The 18165-nt window shown below is 35.7% G+C and overlaps 1 protein-coding gene across 1 annotated transcript in view; it reads left to right on the top strand.

The window, feature by feature from the left end:
- The window catches only part of ATP7A (ATPase copper transporting alpha), a 66370-nt gene extending 50149 nt beyond the window's left edge, over positions 1-16221 (top strand). Inside the window, exons 16-22 of the mRNA XM_079123111.1 lie at positions 1088-1304; positions 5790-5936; positions 7725-7867; positions 9192-9395; positions 9917-10034; positions 11860-11962; positions 12363-16221. Coding sequence (XP_078979237.1) covers positions 1088-1304; positions 5790-5936; positions 7725-7867; positions 9192-9395; positions 9917-10034; positions 11860-11962; positions 12363-12639 — 1209 coding nt within the window. The 3' untranslated portion in view covers positions 12640-16221. The remainder of the gene's footprint in view (positions 1-1087; positions 1305-5789; positions 5937-7724; positions 7868-9191; positions 9396-9916; positions 10035-11859; positions 11963-12362) is intronic.
- Positions 16222-18165: the final 1944 nt, after the last annotated feature.

Raw genomic sequence — 18165 nt, 5'->3', positions numbered from 1 at the left:
TTTTCCATATCAGGAAATATAGATCTGTCCCATTGTTTTTAATGACTGTATTTTAGTCTGTTGTAAGATTGATTTTTTGGCTCTTTTAATGTACCCTGAACATCTTCATCAGCTTTTGCAAATCTATTTCTGTTAAATGCCTCTCAGAGCAATTGCTAGATCAAAGGATTCTTGTAGTTAAAATTTGATGAATATTATAGACAGCTATATGATGAATATTACCAACACCTGTGCAAGAGTTTCTACCAGTTTATACCTGCACCCGAAATTATGACTGCTCATTTCCCTACATTCTTACCAACACTCTTGTTCCAATTTAATATGAAAAACATTTACTTGTTGATGGTTTGCTTTGCATTCCTTAATTGTAAGGTTGAACATCTTTTTATGTTTATTGGCCATTTGAATTTGTTTTTCGCTAAGCTGTCTGTATTTTTTGCCTATTTTCCCATAGGGTTGTCTTTTTTCTCATTGATTTGTGTAAATTCTTTATTAATTATCTCTCATTCACTTTACACTTAAAATGTGACAGTTTTACCACTGGTGTTGCCATTTCTTTATTTGTTCTTTCCTCTTATTAACTCTTACTAACCTGGCTTCTTTACACCCAAATCAAACAACAGAGAGGATGAATATATAAAGAGCCAGGAAACAATGTGGCTCCCAGAATTCTTTGGCTTACTAAGGACACAGAATGAGACTATAGAGCACTCTGATAACTAAAGGCCCTGTTCTTTGTTACTCTTTGCCCTGTACTGACCAGAAAGCCTGACTTGATTGTGAATTAAGTATTTCACTTGTGATTCTCTATGGGAAAGGGCAGAGGATAGCAGGGCTTCCATGATTTCTATAAATTTGAGCAAGTAAAATTAAAACAAAGAATTCTGAGACTCTCCTGTAACTTTGAATGTTATACTCAATGCTCTGTTCCTTTATTCTTATCAAAATCTGCTATCAAGTAGGCAACGATATGTGACAGTTTTATTCAAAATACTTAGAATTCACCAGGAGTAATCTTCAATCTTGCTAATGGATGACCTTGGATTATCAGAACAACAGAGGAAATTCTTCTGTTTCTGTTTGTTAGGAGCTGGACACTGAAACCTTGGGTACCTGCATAGATTTCCAGGTTGTACCAGGCTGTGGCATTAGCTGTAAAGTCACCAATATTGAAGGCTTGCTACATAAGAATAACTGGAAGTTAGAGGAAAATAACATTAAAAATGCATCCCTGGTTCAAATTGATGCAAGAAATGAACAGTCATCAACTTCGTCTTCCATGATTATTGATGCCCAGCTCTCAAGTAAGCTAATTTTCTTTGTAGTATGAGTAATGAACAGATGGCTAACTTTATAACTCTGAATTGTTATATAAGAAACAAAAACTGGCATCATGATTTCATTCTCTCTTTACTATGGACCATATGATATCTTTACTCAGTTTGCTTTAGAACGTTTCCTAACTGTGTTCATTGACACCCTATAGGGTGATGAGGTCTAGTCTTAGTTGATCTTCTGTGATCCTTCTTTTATTTCTCACTATGACTAATCCAGGCTTTTTATATCTTTCAAAAGATCCTCTGATCCTCCCCCTGGTCCCCTCTGCAAATTATGTTATTTGTCAACTAGAAACTTGTGATTCTCAGGCATGCATTCTTTCCATTTTTGCCCAAATTATTCATTTTTCATAGGAAGAGATGGCCCTTGTCTTTTCTAGCAAATTCCTTTATCTTTACTCTAGATCCCATGTTCTCTTAATTCCTCAGGGACTTACCTTTCTCTGTCATATTCCATTGCTTCTTTATTTTCCAATTCTTTTCCTGTAGTAGCTTCTTTTCCTATAGGCTTCCACTACCACTCCAAAATCTGTATCTCTAAATATTCCTCCTGTCAAAATCACTATATTCCCATCTAGACTTTTTCCATTCCTTTTTATCTAAACTTTGAGAAAGAGTGAGCTCGTTGGGTTCACTTACTTAATGCAGAGCCATGCCTTAGTTCATTGTAATCTGGCTTCTGTTCCATCCATACTACTGACATTATACTTTCTAGGTCACTCTGAGCCCTTTCCATCTTCATCCCATGTGACTTCACTAAGATATTTGATGATTTTTCTTCCTCCCTAAAACTCTTTCTTCCCTTGACTCCATGACTCTGCTTTCTCTGCTTTTCTCTAGAAGAGTCTTACTTTCTTGGCTATACCTTGTAATCTTCCTTTAATTCCTCTTTTCTCCTGTTCTCAAATACTGGATATCCTTAGGAATGTATTTGGTATTTTTTTCTCATTTTCTATACTTTCTCTGTACAGTCTCATTCATGCCCATCATTTATTCCTCTATCTACCAGCTTCCACTACCACTGTAAAATCTGTATCTCTAGCTAAGGCCTATTTCCTGAGCTTCACATTGGTCTCTTATCTGCCTCTAAAACATGATCTAAGTGTGCTATTACTTCTCCACCCATTTATGTCTGAGGAATTTTGCTAACATGCAGATATGATCATATCATTTTCTGACCCATGACTCTATTGTAGTGGTTTATAACCTATTTTGTGAATTGTGAATCTTTTGGAGGAATGTGATGAAAGCTAGGAATCTATCCCTTCTAGTATGTTTGTTTCAGGAGGTTCATGTGTATCCTTGAAGGCCATCCATAGATCTTGGTTAAGGGTCCCAGATTTGATATTTTTTTCTCTCCTTTAGGTCAAAGTCTCTGGACTTTGTTCAAGATTTGTTCCCTGTGTTATATCTCCTGCCTCCCTGGATCACTCATCTTGTCTTTCCCATTGTTCCACATGTACTCTATGTTCCATCCATACCTAACTACTTCATTTCCTCGTTACAGTGTGTCATTTCATACTTATTAGATCATTTCATTTACTATTTCCTCTATGTAATATTCTTGTACTCAAATAGCATTTACCTTGTGAAATTATGATTATCTTTCAAGACCAAGCTCACATCTTTCTTCACTGGCATTCTATACTGACGGAGATAATTGCTCTTCTTAAATTATAACTGTACTTAATCTCTGTTGTTGTACTAGATAGACTGTATGATAATTCAGCCATCTATACTAGTCTGTGACTTTTTTATTATTTGTTTGTGGACTTCTGAAATAAAGAACACAGATACATAGGAAACCATTCAACAGTTTTTATTGAGCATCTACTCTGTGTCAATACTGTTCAAGGCACTAAAGAATCAGCAGACAGGGCTGAGGGTATAGCTCAGTGGTAGAACTTGTGCTTAACATGTGCAAGGTCATGGGTTCAATTCACATATCTATTTCTCTCTGTCTCTCTCTGTTTCTATCTCTCTCTGTCTCTCTCTTTCACACACACTCTCTCTCTGTCACATGTACCCATACACACACACACACACACACACACACACACAGGAGAACACAAAGCAGAAAAGAAATCAAAAATATAGTATGATGGAGATAGTGTGCTATGGAAGGAAATGAAATGTGGAAAAAGGCATGGAGAATGCTGGGATTAGTGGGTACCATTTCATATAGGCTGATCAGGGTAGGCCTCACTGCGAAGGTGGTGTTTGAGCAAACACCTAAGGGGTCAAGGCATAAAGCCACGTGAATATCCATGACACAGGCATTCCAGGGAGGAGGAACAGCAAGTACGAAAGTCTTGATTCAGGAGTGTACTTGATTTGTTTGAGGAGTGACAAGAACAGTGTGGCAAGAGCAGAATAAATGAGTTGGATAGGGGCAAGAGACAAGATTGGAGAGGTAGTATGGGACTAGATCATGTAAGGACATTGAAAAGACTTTGGTTTTTACTCTTAGGAAGCTATTTTTAGGGTTTTGAGTAGAGGAAGAGACAGAATCTGACTTAATGTTTTCACATTATCACTCTGGATGCTCTGATAAAATTATACTGTGGAGGTGAGAGTTGGGGGCAAGGGCAGAAGCTGGAAGATGAGTTAGTGGGCTGTTACCATGACCTCGGTTCTGATTCTGGATGTGTCTTGAAAGAAGAATTGAAAGATTTTTTCACAGATTTCATATATGGAGTAGGAGAGAAACCAGAGTCAAAATTTGTGCTACGGTTATGGCCTAAGCAGTTGGAAGAATGGAATTACCCTCTAAATAAGATGAGCAAGACCACAGGAGAAGGTAGTATTGGAGAAAAGATCAAGATTTCAGTTCTGCACATGTTTTTGAGAACCTATTAAATGTCCAAGTGGAGATGTCATATAATGGAAATTTCTGGCTATAGGAGTCAGAAATAGACTGAGTCATAGATAAAAACTTGGGAGTCATTTGCTTGTAGATCTGTGATGTCCAGTACAGTAACCACTAGTTATATGAGACTATTTAAATTAATTAAAAATTAATTTAATATTAAGCTCTTGAATCATACTAACCCCATTTCAGACCTCAGTAGTCTCATGTTTTAGTTTGTGGCTATTATATTAAACAGAGCAGATACAGAACATTTCCGTCATCATAGAATGTTCTCTTGGACAATGCTGATATGAGTAGTATTTAAAGACATAAAATTGGATAAGATCATGAAGCAGGGGCTGAAGACTGAACCCCAGTGCACTATAGATTAAGAGGTCAGGGAGGTGAGGAGGGATTAGCAAAGACTGAAAGGTGGTGAGCAAGGAGTAACTTGCAAGAATGTGGTGTCCTAGAAGCCAAGCAAAGAAAGTATTTCCAGAAGGAGGGAATCAGCAACTGTGTTAAATGCTGCTAATAGGGCAAGTAGGATGATGGTTGAGAATTAACCACTAGGTTTATTAGAGTAAAGGTCACTGGTGTACCCTATGAACAATTCATTGAAATAGGAGAGGCAAAAACTTTATTGGAGTGTGTTCTTATGAGAATGGGAAGACATGAATTGTAGACTGTCAATAAAAACACTTGAGAAGTTTTGCTGTGTAGATAGGCAGAGAAATGTGGTTGCTAAAGAGGTAGGTGAGATCCAGAGGTATTTTTAAAGGTAGGACAATGTACAGCAGAAATAGAAAAGGAGAGGGGAGAATTGTTGGAAAGATGTTCTGAAATAAGCAAAAGAGGGTATCTAATGCACAAATGGAGAGGTTGGTCTTAAATAGGAACAGGGTCAGTTTATAAGAATAGAAGGGATGCTAAATTATATGGACACAGGAGGCGCAAGTCCCTGGGTAGATGAGGTAATGAGAGCTTGTGGAAGTTCTCTTCTGGTTGCTTCTATTTTCTTTCTGAAGTAGGAACCAGAGTTCTTATCTAGTATAAGAATGGGGGAGGAGAAGTTGAAGATTTGAAAGGAGGAGAGAAGGTGTGAAATATCCATCTAGAAGAAATGGAAGATGAATAACCTAAGGAAAAGTGGATGAACTGCCAGACAGCACTAAGTGCTCACTTAAAGTTAGTGGTCACAAGTTTAATGTAACATTAACATGGTTGCATATTTATGTCCAACATTCAGCTACTGATACACAATAAATATTTTGAATTTAATTGAATTGCTCTGGAAGGTCAAAGAGAAAGCTTCACCAATAAAGTGACATTTGAATTGGCTCTTGAAGAATTCAATGAAGTTTGCTATTTGGAAAGGAGGAGGTAAGAATATTCAGGCCAAGGCAGCAAAATATGCAAAGGCCTAGAAACATGGAAGAACAGAGTATATTCCCAGAAAATTTGAAAATTGCTATTCCAGGTTGTGTTCTACCAAAAATAAGCTGTAATGACTACAAGATGAGACAGAAAGAACTGCCTTCATAGAGTTGGTATAAAAATTACATGAACTCACCAATTGTTATTTCTGTAATTACTTTCAGATACTTTTAGTACTCAGCAGTATAAAGTTCTCATTGGTAACCGGGAGTGGATGATTAGAAATGGTCTCATCATTAATAATGATGTAGATGATTCCATGACTGAACATGAAAGAAAAGGTCGTACTGCTGTATTGGTGGCAGTTGATGGTAAGGTTTTCCATGAGTATACTGTGATTCACCGTTGTAATCTCAGTTAATTGTTTCATGTGTGTTTTGGGGTCTTTTTGTTTGTTTGTGGTACTGGTGATTGAACCCAGGGGCACTTTACTACTGAGCTACATCTGCAGCCCTCATTTTTATTTTTTTATATTGAGACCAGATTCTTGGTAAGTTGCTAAGAGTCCTGCTAAATTGCTGAGGCTGGTCTCAAACTTCTGATACCCTTGCCTCAGCTCCCCAAGTCTTTGGGATTACAAGTGTGAGCCACCATACAAAGTGCTTTCTTGTGTATTTTTGAGAAACTTCTGAACTCTGTGGGTTTTTCTCAAGCACTTTTGATGCAAAGTAAAAACATGAGTAGCATATGATTGCTACTGACTAATTAAAATTTCCTGGGCTAGGGCCCTGGATTTGATCCCCAGTACTATAAAAAAGAAGGAGAAAAGTCTTTTAAAAATCCTCTTATATTTGCCTTTCTTTGTTACTTTCTTCCTTAGCCTGTTTTAAATAAATAAAAGCTAATCATGGATTTGAAAGAAAAAAACAAAAAGTAGCTGAGGACGTAGGTCAGTGGTAGAGTGCTTGCCTATGAGAACCTGGGTTCAATCCCCTATACAAATAAATCCTAAAAGCAATATAACAGTAAACTAATAGCAAAGTAACATTCAGAACCCTGTCATACTGAGACAATGTCAGAGTTCATTTCATATTTTCTATTCCTGATTTTGTTAACATGTGTATTTCCACTTATGATAGTAGTCTATCATAAACTAGTCTATATATTATTTTTGATGAGTGCATTTTATTGTATGTGCATTTTACCTCAATAAAGTTAAGTAAGAGTGTTAAATCCCTTGTATACATACCATTTTGTAATTTCATATTCTTTATTTTACTTAATAAAATTATTTTCCATTATTGCTATGTAATTTTCATATTTATTTATTTATTTGTTTTTGTGTGGTGCTAGGGATTGAACACAGAGCCTTGTGCATGCTCAGCAAGTAGTCTACCACTGAGCTACACCCCAGCCCTATAATTTTACTTTAATACTACATGATTCATCCAGCTTACCACTATAATAAATCATTCCCCTATTGTTGGAAATTTAGGGAATTCTTAATATTTCATTATTGTAAATAACCCTGCAATAAACATCGTTGAGGTTTTAGGCGCTTTCACTTATTAAACTATTTCTTAGGGTAAATTTCTAGTTCTGAGATTAGTCATTGAACATTTATAATCATTGCTAAGTATGAAGGAGGTATCTTACTATGGCTTTTAGGTCCAGGAAGAAACAGAGAATATCATTTTACTTTTGTCTTTTAAACAGAATAAAATAAGTATTTTGCAGTAATTTTTACCTATCTAAAATGTCAGTTTTAGCTCCATTCACACACCCCTTTCACTTTTAAAAAGAAGAAAAGTATTAGTTGTAAGTTTCATTTCCCTTTAAATTAGCTAGGAAGTGTTCATAGCTGTTGGCAAATACCTATCTAAGGAAAGGAAAGGATTATTTTAATATTCAGTAAGATCTCTCTGTTTTCCTATTTCTACTTTTGTTAGTTACCCCTGCTTTCGTCTGTGAAGTTTTCATAACCAAATATGAACGTTTATTATAGGGTTCATGGTATAAAGTCTGTATGGGTTCAGAGACATTTTGAGTTAAGTCAAGCCCTGAATAACTTAACAAAATTCATTTCTTTCTGAAATTTTACATTAAAATATTCAACTTTTCACCATATTCCAAACTATCTTCTGCTGCTTCTATATTAGATGAGCTGTGTGGCTTGATAGCCATTGCTGATACTGTGAAGCCTGAAGCAGAATTGGCTGTCCATATCCTGAAATCTATGGGCTTAGAAGTAGTTCTGATGACTGGAGACAACAGTAAGACAGCTAGATCTATTGCCTCTCAGGTAATTGGTTTACTTAGTTGTTGGGCTTTGGGCATGTGGTGACTTCTGATTCTTCACATACATTTTATTTATTGCATTCAAATACTAAGCAATTCACACCAAATAGCTTTATCTGGTTCCTTAAAGAAGAATTAGCATGCTATTCTAGAAGGACTTTGAGGTTTGTGTGTTACTAGTATACGTAAAAAGGTATCTGCTTAGCTCATTAGATGCTTGAGTGTACACCAGTTTCTGTTGATGCTTCCTTTGACATGTTGCTCATATTCTTTACAGTGCTGTTAGCCTAGCCAGGCTTTCATCATCTCTTGCCTGAAATTTGACAATAACACCAAACAGATTCCTTTCTATTCAGTCCCAAACACCACTAATGGAACCATTTTCCTAATGCACCACTTTGACATACAAATTTTCTGCTGATTCCTGCATTTGCCTTACCTCCAACATTTTTCAGTCTTTTCTACTTGGGAATGCCTTCTCCCCTCTTCTAATAAATAACACAAAGAATATATGAATTTTTTTTTATAAAATAGAGAAGGATGTAAAGAGTTTGCTACCCTTTTCCCATGCTCTCTGTCCATTTCTACCCCTTCCACCTACAAATGCATGTATGTTCACATACAGATTATACTAATGTATAATTATGATATTTTCAACATCAATTGGATCATTTTATACAGAGTATTCCCTAGTTTTTTTTAAATATAACTATTCCTTAGAACTTTGTTCATGTGTGAACACATAAAGTTATTTCATTCTAATATTGTTTCATGGAATTCCATGATATGGATCATTCAAAATTTAACTATTCCCCTAATGGTGGACATTTAGGTAAATTTGAAAGTTTTCCATTTTTTTATTAATAAATGTAGAGTTTACTGAATCCCACAGAGAAGTATAGAAACCTGCCAGCATTATACTTGAAGCAAATAGAATTGAATCTGTTTAATCTGATTAGATGTATTTTAAAAATGCAACTAAACTTAAATACCAAATGTTTGAAAGTTTTCTTGTTGCAAACAGGCAGTAATAAACATCTTTGTACGTGTACAAGTCTGTCCAAAATATTGCTAGATGTAGAACTGCTGTGCCAAATGATGTGCACACTTGGGTATATGCTGCCAAAGGCCCTCCGAAATGACTGTCAGTTTACACACTCAACAACAGTGTATAGAAAACTCATTTCCCATGTTATCACTGGATATTATCAGTCATTGAAAATGTAGACATCTGGTGGGTAAAAAACGATGGCTGGTTATTACTGAGTTATTCCTCAGGTACTCAGTATTATTGCTTGAAGTGAATTGAGTTTATTTTCCTCTCGTAGGTTGGCATTACTAAGGTGTTTGCTGAAGTTTTACCTTCCCACAAAGTTGCTAAGGTGAAGCAACTTCAAGAGGAGGGGAAACGGGTAGCCATGGTAGGAGATGGAATCAATGACTCCCCAGCTCTGGCAATGGCAAATGTTGGAATTGCCATTGGCACAGGCACAGATGTAGCCATTGAAGCAGCTGATGTGGTTTTGATAAGGGTAAGTCCCATGGCCTGACCTCTGAGGAACATGAGACTGCCATACATGGTCAGTGATAATGTCATAAAGTATATTGAACACAGTGATTCTGCCCTAATTCCCATGTTCCTAGTTATGAAGACTATGAGAATTTGAGGTGGGAGTATGGGAAATCTTACCAATTGCCTATTGACTTTCTCAATGTATCAATGTGAATGAGAATTCTAAACTGCCAATGTGAAGAATAACATTTAGGAATGTATTTATAATGATTATCTTCTGTAATATTTGTTGAGGTTATTTTAATGATATTTAATCCTTGTACCAGAACAACCCTTTAAAGTGTTTTCAGAACCCTGGGAAAAATTTCTGTAAAACATCTTCCAAGACTGGCTCAGAGGTTTTAGCAATGTCTGAGATTTGTAGTTAATACACATATTACTGAAGGGTATACATAATCTTCAATATATACAGTATCAAATACAAAAGTTACTAGTAAAGTTAGAGTCTCTCACTAATATCATAAATATTTCTGTTCTTAGAATGATCTTCTGGATGTAGTGGCAAGTATTGACTTATCAAGAAAGACAGTCAAGAGGATTCGGATAAATTTTGTCTTTGCTCTAATTTATAATCTGGTTGGAATTCCCATAGCTGCTGGTATGTGACTCTTAACTGTTACTGCTTTTTTTTATGGATGTCATTAGAGACCTATTATATTGGATGATTTAGTATTATTAGTTTTCAGCTTAGTTTTTGTATATAACCTGCTGCCATAGTGAAAAGTAATGTTAAACCCAATAATTTTCATTTTTCAGCAGTATTCACTATGGTCTAAGACTGTATGAGCATTCTGACAGGTTTATTTTCCCCTCTAACTTTATATTCTGAAAATTGTCTAATCTACATCAACATCAAAAAAGGATACAATGAAAATCTGTGTACCCTTCATCTAAGCTCACCAATTGATACTTTGCCACATTGCTTCATTTCTTTCTCCATATACTCACACACACATATGTATTTATTTAAGTGTATTTTTTGCCAAAGAGAACAAATATCCTTTTTCTTTTTCTTTTTCTTTTTATTTTTGGGGGGTTACTGGGGATTGAACTCAGGGGTACTTGACCACAGAGCCACATGCCCAGTCCTATTTGGTATTTTATTTAGAGATAGAGTCTCACCGAGTTGCTTAGCGCCTGACTTTTGTTGAGGCTGGCTTTGAACTTGTGATCCTCCTGCCTTAGCCTCCCAAGCTGCTGGGATTACAGGCATGCACCACCGTGCCTGGATCCTTCTTATTTTTAACAGTGCTGAGAATTGAACTCCAGGGCTTCACACATGCTCAGTAAATGCTTTAATGCTGAGCTACACATCTTCAGTCCTTTTATTCTTTATTTTGAGACAGGTCTCACTAAATTGCTGAGACTGGCCTTGAACTTGTGATCCTTTTCAGCCTACCAAGTAGCTGGAATTACAGGTGTATATCCCCACACCTGGCCACAAATAAACCTTTAATCTCATTCCCAAACAGCCATTATTAGTATTTTATATTTCCTTCCAGTCTTTTTTACTCTGTGTCAGTTTTGGTCTTGTGTAGTTATGATTGTAGCATACAGAGAATTTTCTGTTCTTAATACTCTGGTATAGTTAATAGGTGTCATTTTAGGTTCAGAGATCAAATGAGGTGGATTAAAGGAAAAAGGCCAAGAAATAATAATTTAGGATTTTTTAATAAGCATCTGAGAATCTCGTAAATTTAGAAGTGGTAGGAGTTGATAATGAGAGAAGAAATAGCTATCCATTTCTTCTTATTCTCTCTGGTTCGAGAGACAAAGACATGAAATGACATGAAAACAATTACAAAGCTATTTATCAACAAGGACATACAAATGCTAAGGGGACAAAGAGCAAAAGAACAACCTCAGCTTAATAAGATTAATTCATGGAGTAAGTGATTTTTTAAAAACTATACAAGTAATATATGATCACTGTAGAACAAGCAGAAAAATCCAGATAAGCACATAAAAATTAAAAGTATAGTAAGTCTATATTTTATCTCCATCATATGAACAAATATTAAAATATCTGTCAAACCAAGTATGGTGAGTTTATAGAACATGAACTCCCATACACTGTTGCTGGAATTGTGAACTGGTCCAGCCACTTTGGAGAACTAAGGAATATTTACCTAAAGCTGAGGATGTGCCCAGGTTATCATGACCCAGCAATTCCACCCCTAGGACGTACCCTAGGGAAATTCTCAAACATGGGTACAAGGGTACAAGGAGACATACAAGAATGTTCACAGCAATACTCTATTAATGAAAAATTGGAAAACAACAAAAAATTTGACAACGTAAATCCTTACCACCAAGAAGATAAAACGCTAAAAAAAAATCAAAGAAATCATTTGTATATATGTGTTAAAACACATAGATGATCTATTTAGTACTGTATACTCTAATCCAAACTCATTTCCTAGGAGTTTTTATGCCCGCTGGTTTGGTTTTGCAACCCTGGATGGGATCTGCAGCAATGGCTGCTTCATCTGTTTCTGTGGTACTTTCTTCTCTCTTCCTTAAACTGTAAGTATGATGGGTTGCTTATTTTGTTTTTTTTTTTTTTTACAAACCTTTTATTGTTTTTCTACAGTCTTGACCATGGATCAATAATAAACTCAAGCCATTCATAATAATAATAATAATAATTAGGTAATAATAATAATTAGCTGTGTAATTGTCACTTCATATAGTTTATGCATAGCAACCACTAGCACTGAGTGAGATAAAATCTAGTCTGGTTAAAATTGGTTTTGAGAATGGAATTTCTGATCATGTGGCTCTATTCAGTTCACTTAAGGCTACCTTTCTAGCAGTGATAACCTTTGTACTTTTCATACCAGGTACATCTTTCATTTGTACATGTAATAAGCACCTTATTCACCATTTGATTATTTTAAACTTATATGCTTTTCCATGTGTCCAGTTATAGGAAACCAACTTATGAGAACTATGAACTGCATTCCCGGAGCCAGATAGGACAGAAGAGTCCTTCAGAAATCAGCGTTCATGTTGGAATAGATGACACTTCAAGAAATTCTCCTAAACTGGGTTTGCTGAACCGGATTGTTAATTACAGCAGAGCCTCCATAAACTCATTACTATCTGATAGACGTTCCCTAAACAGTGTTGTTACTAGTGAACCTGACAAGCACTCGCTCCTGGTGGGAGACTTCAGGGAAGATGAAGACACCACATTGTAAAGGCAACAGAGAGCACTGCTATTTGAAATTGTTATGCACTGACACAGCATTCATGCTATTACTTTAGCTTTTCAAGATATTGTGGAAGGATTTTATGCTCTTATAATCTTATGCTCTTATGTGAGGGATTCAATTTGAGTTGCATTTGTCTAATGGCAAAATACCTTTTTCAGGGCGTGGGCTCTGAACCTAGCTTTATTTAAAATGAATTTGCAGCATTTTTTTGCTTTCTCTAGTGATAGATAAGGAAAGTGCAGTGAGATTTACAACAAGCTGTACAATTAGAGATTGCTGAATTGCTGCTCAAATGATAGAATATTTTATTTAACCAAAATAGGGGGAGTCAAAAAGAGGATAATTAAAAATTTGAAGATTCAAGAGCATGAGTTTAAGGATGTTTTTGAGTCTGTATCCCTGCCCTACCGGGATGCATTGATTCTCAAAGCACTGTATAAAGCATCTAGTTTTAGAAGGGAAACAGTTGCAACTGTTTAAAAATAGACGTGCCTTATTTATTGTAGATTTTCTTTCACCCTTATCTCCCTGTATCCTTGTCTTTGCAGTTGCTTTCTTAGATTCTCCAAGATGTCTTCTTTTGTTATCTTCCTTTAAGTGAGCCAAATTTAGGTGTTTTTTTTTTCATTGATAAAAATAACTGACAATTTTTCCACTACCTTGTTCCTTTTTTAAGAACTTTGTAGCTAAAAAGACCTTAAGGGTCTGTAGGGATCCCTGCCTCCCATCTTTCCATTGTTGTAAGAAGTATATTAACCTTCTTCCTTCAGTCTCCCTAGCTTTGTGCTAGCTTTCAATTCACTCCGGCTGAGTTCAGCTCTAAGTTGTTCAGTCCAGAAAGTTAACATTTTGAGCCTTCATTCAAAAGATTAACGCTATTATATTTAATATATAGAATTTCTTTGCTGGTATATATAATTTAATAGATTTTAATTATCTTTTATTGTTTCATATAGGCTGTCAACATGACTTTAAAGTAATACTATTACGCAAAGCTGCTTGTACCAAAAACTACAGTAAATTTGTAATATAGAAATTAGAATGTCCCTAGGCCATGATATCTTTTAGCCAAATATATACTTTTCTCTTGTTTAAAACATTTGCACTTATTATGTGTGGTGGCACACACCTGTAATCCCAGTGACTGGGGAGGCTGAGACAGGAAGATTGCAAGTTTGAGGCCAGTCTGGGCAACTTAGAACCTGTCTCAAAATAAAAAATATAAATAAATAAAAAGGGCTGGAGTTTTAGCTCAGTGATACCCCTGGTTTTAATCTCCAGTGCCATAAAAACAACAACAACAAAACATTTGCACTTGTCTTGTTAGTGTTGTTGGCAAATTTAGGGGCTTGTTCCCATTGTCACATGAAAATTCCAGGGTGAGTGCCCAGGAGCTAATATACTGGTCAGAGATCTGGTACTTATGTGACTGTTTAAATTTCCTTGTTAATTGCAAGGTGGATTTCATGTGCAGAATATGTAAATTAAGATAATTTATAAGTAAATTCCAAGCATTTTGTTCCCATTGCCAGAATAATACCCAACACATAGGATTTGTGCTCCGTAAATATTAGTTCTTTTCTTTCCTTGAGGTCAGTACTAAATATGAAAAATCATTTTTATAGATGGGAGTCTAAAAGGTAGGAGACAAGGTTCTTCTCCCCCTTTTCTCTTGTATCCTTTCACACACACACACACACACACACACACACACACACACACAGAATTTACAACATTATTTCATGCTGTCTTTTCACATTTGGAAAAGATGTAATTTCTATACATGTCTTAAAGAGAGAACAGAACAGACACTTTTGATTAAGGTGCTATTAATCTAGAAAGGCAAGCCCATTTTAAAAATGTATGAATCAGTGTGTATGTTTAGACTTTTTTAAGACCAATCTTATCCCATCTTCCATGCTTACAGTTTGAGTTTGAATATTCATTTCTTTAATTCCAGTGGACCATGATAACATGACTCATTTCTTTTACAAGAAACAGCTGGTATGACAAATGTTTAATACCTTTTTCTTACTCTGGAGCCAAACTGAGAAAAGAAGCCCCCCTCCCACACAATTGAACATAGCCAGTTACTGTTTTTATTGTGTGTGTGTGTGTGTTTGAGTCAATCTTTTGGCTTTATATCATGCATGTCATAGGACAGCAAAAGTTAATAGCTTATGATTTGGAAGTAATCAGGATGTAATTTCAGTTCTTACTACAAGAACAGAAGACATGCTGTTTTTTAAGAGTCCTGCTTTAGATATCTGTAGCCACATTTGAATTCTCTACCGCAGGTCTCTTGAAATCTTGAACTATTAGCTACAGAGGGGTTGTTATATTCACAGGTGAGAGAGGTGATTTATGGAGGGGATCAAAATCATTGCTTTCGTTAGTAACTAAGTAACTAGTTACTAGTGAGAAATTTTATAAGTGTGTGTATCTCTGTTTATTCATGCACATAAACAAATTTATATGTACCTGCACATATGTATTCATCTATATTATCATGTAGAAGGAAAATGGATTTATATTTAAATTTGATATATTTTAAAGTTCTTTATTTGTATTGTCTTTATCACTCTTCCATATTCACTCAGCAATCATGCCCTCAGTCTGAAGATGACAAGAACACTTTGATATCTAGTGCTGGTGCAGACTCAGCCATGGGGCACCTTAACTTAAATATCCAAAGATGCCTTTTGAATTTCAAAGATCAAAACCCAACTAGAATATTTAGTGTTGCAGTCTAAAAAAGTATGGTTGTCAGTTGTGAAACTACAAATGTTTTTCCTAGTTTAGTATCAACATTTTAGAATGTTAAATTTGATGCTTTGTGAACAAATAATTTTATATTGTGCTTTAATTTTTTAAAAATTATACTTTATTCAGATATACAGAATGCTTAAAATAGTACTGTAGACAAGATGTTTCCAAAAATTTAAGTGTGCATATATTTTCTATACACAGCTTCAAATCAAAATGTGTGTTGGATAATTTTTTTCCATGATTGTGGATCCTGCTTTAAAATGATTTTTCTGAATATTTATTTTATTTTATTTTGTTATTTTGTTTGGTTGAGGCATCTGGTTACTGGTTATTTTAAAAAGAATAAAGACATTCCTATTATTCACTCCCTTATGGGTATTTTTTGTTTTCTTTCCTATATTTCTTAAAAAGTATTATTTTACCAAATATTAAAAAATATGGATTCATGCCTATTTTTACACTAACTTTCTTTAGTCCCTTAATCTGGTATGAGCAATTAGATACAGCACAAAGCATGAATTCTTGTTTTTCAGTCCAAAGAATTTCTTTAATGACATTGATCATAAATGCCTTTTGTAGCCCAAACCAGGCGTCTCAACCTTATGTTTTTAGTTAATGAAATGTTTCACTAAACATTGTTAAACATTGTTTGATACCCAAAACAGCAGTGGACAATGTTGTGCAATATTCTTCTACTGTAGTCAAGATAGTAGTTTGTTTTTCCACAAGCATGTAGTTGATCATATTTCTGCCAAGGATGTGCCTTCAACTTTATAATTATAGTATTGTAAAAATGTTGTCAGTGTCTCTTTTGTTAAATCATCCAACTCTCTCTACCAATTGTTCCAAATTACTCTTGGTGTCTTTGTGTTTTTTTTCCCCCAACTGTTAATCTACAATGTGGCAGGATTGGAGGCAGCACTACACATTTGGTAAGTGTGGGAGAGAGGAAATTTGTTCTCCTTCAGACTCCACTCAGCCTGCCATATCATTCAGTGAGGATGAGAAACAAAGAAAAAAAATCATTGTCCTCCTGTCTTTTATAGTCTCTAATACATTCTCAATCGAGTAATCTACCCCAAATGAGCTAAACAGAGAAAAGAGCTTTTCTTGCTTTTGGGGAGCCTTATACAGTGTGTTTGAAGATCCTACCCAAGATACAGTCCCATACCAAACAATCGTTTGAGTTAAGGAAAGGGTTTTGAACTTATCTGAGAAATTAATTTCCATTTCTCACCAAATCTGCGGGATTACTCAAAGTGATGAGATAGGACCAGAAATGGTAACGTAGGAGTAAAATTGCTGCGGCATCCATCCAACTGGTCAGCCTCCCTTTTTTGTTGGTTTCCTGACTAATCTTGGAGAAGAATGTATAGTGATTGCAGTATCACAGCTGGTGAGGTTTCAAAACTTTCCAAATCAACAAAACCTTCCTATTGGGGAATGCTTGCTAGATGAAGGCATAAAGACCCTGCTAGAATTCAAATAGAGATAGGAGAAATAGAGCTCTTTCACAAATTTGGTGGGGCCTAACAGCCCTACTTGCTAAATGGCTTTATCTTCACAGGTGTGTCCAACTATTTGTGGGAATAACTTGCAATAGAGGTATGAAAGCCTGTTTATTTATTTATTTGGTATTGGAAATTGAATCCAGAGCTGCTCTACCACTAAGCTATATTCCAACCCTTTTTAAAATTTCATATTTTTTGACAGATTCTTGTTAAGTTGCTGGGGGTCTCACTAAATTGCTGAGGCTGACCTTGAAATTTTCATTCTCCGGCATCAGCCTTCTGAGTACCTGGGTTTACAGGCATGCTTCACTGCACACAACTCAAAGGCAAAGCTCTTAAAGAGAAGGTTTAAGTAAACTTGTTTGTGTAGAATCCCACACTGTATAAGAAGTCTGAAAACTATCCCAGCAACTTGGGAGGCTGAGGCAGGAGGATCCCAATTTCAAGGCCAGCCACAGCAACTTAGGGAGACCCTGTATCAAAATTTAAAAGAAAATCAAAATAGCTGGGTATGTAGTTCAGTGGTAGAGTACCCCTGGGTTCAATCCCCGGTACCCCCCAAAATCCTGAAAACTTCCATATAGTCAATTCTCTGCTTAGAAAACACTACATGCTGTGTATCTTTGGTATACTGTATTTATTGCCCTCAAGTGACCCCCAAGCTTTTCATAGTCAGCACCCTCTTCCGCCCCACAAGATGTCTATAAACTGGAATGCTACCATGACTTCAGAATTTCTTGCTTCTCCTCACCCAGTCAAAATTCCAATTTCTTAAATAAAAAAAAAAAAAAATTCCAATTTCTTTATTGCAGTTATTATCACCAAGTATAGCAGAAAAACTGAGATTAACTCAGTCCATCCTAAAGTGCCAGTGACGTTTAGTGCTTGCCAGAGGTATTTTCAATAATCTTAAAACAGTGCTTTTCAATCCAAATGACTACAACTACTAAAATGAAAAACATCAGGCCATGCGCAAGAGGTTATTTTGGAGTAAGTAGACCCCAGGATCAGCTCTCCTAGGCTGTTCTTGGTTTTGGTAGATTTTTACTTTCCATTCTCACATCCAAGATTTCTTTTAAACCCCTACATCCCCATGATGATGGAAAGATCACTGATTTTGGAGTCTGTTAGACCTAGTTGCAAAAATAACAATTCTGCAACTTACCAGCTGGGTGGGTGACCACTTATTGCTACTGTAAAATGAAAACCAACTTAGTTAAACAAAAAAAAG

The sequence above is a fragment of the Sciurus vulgaris genome (assembly GCF_902686455.1).
Source record: "Sciurus vulgaris genome assembly, chromosome: X".
Taxonomy (NCBI): Eukaryota; Metazoa; Chordata; class Mammalia; order Rodentia; family Sciuridae; genus Sciurus; species Sciurus vulgaris.
The sequence above is the reverse complement of the archived record's forward strand: the minus strand, read 5'-3'. Positions and strand labels throughout refer to the sequence as shown.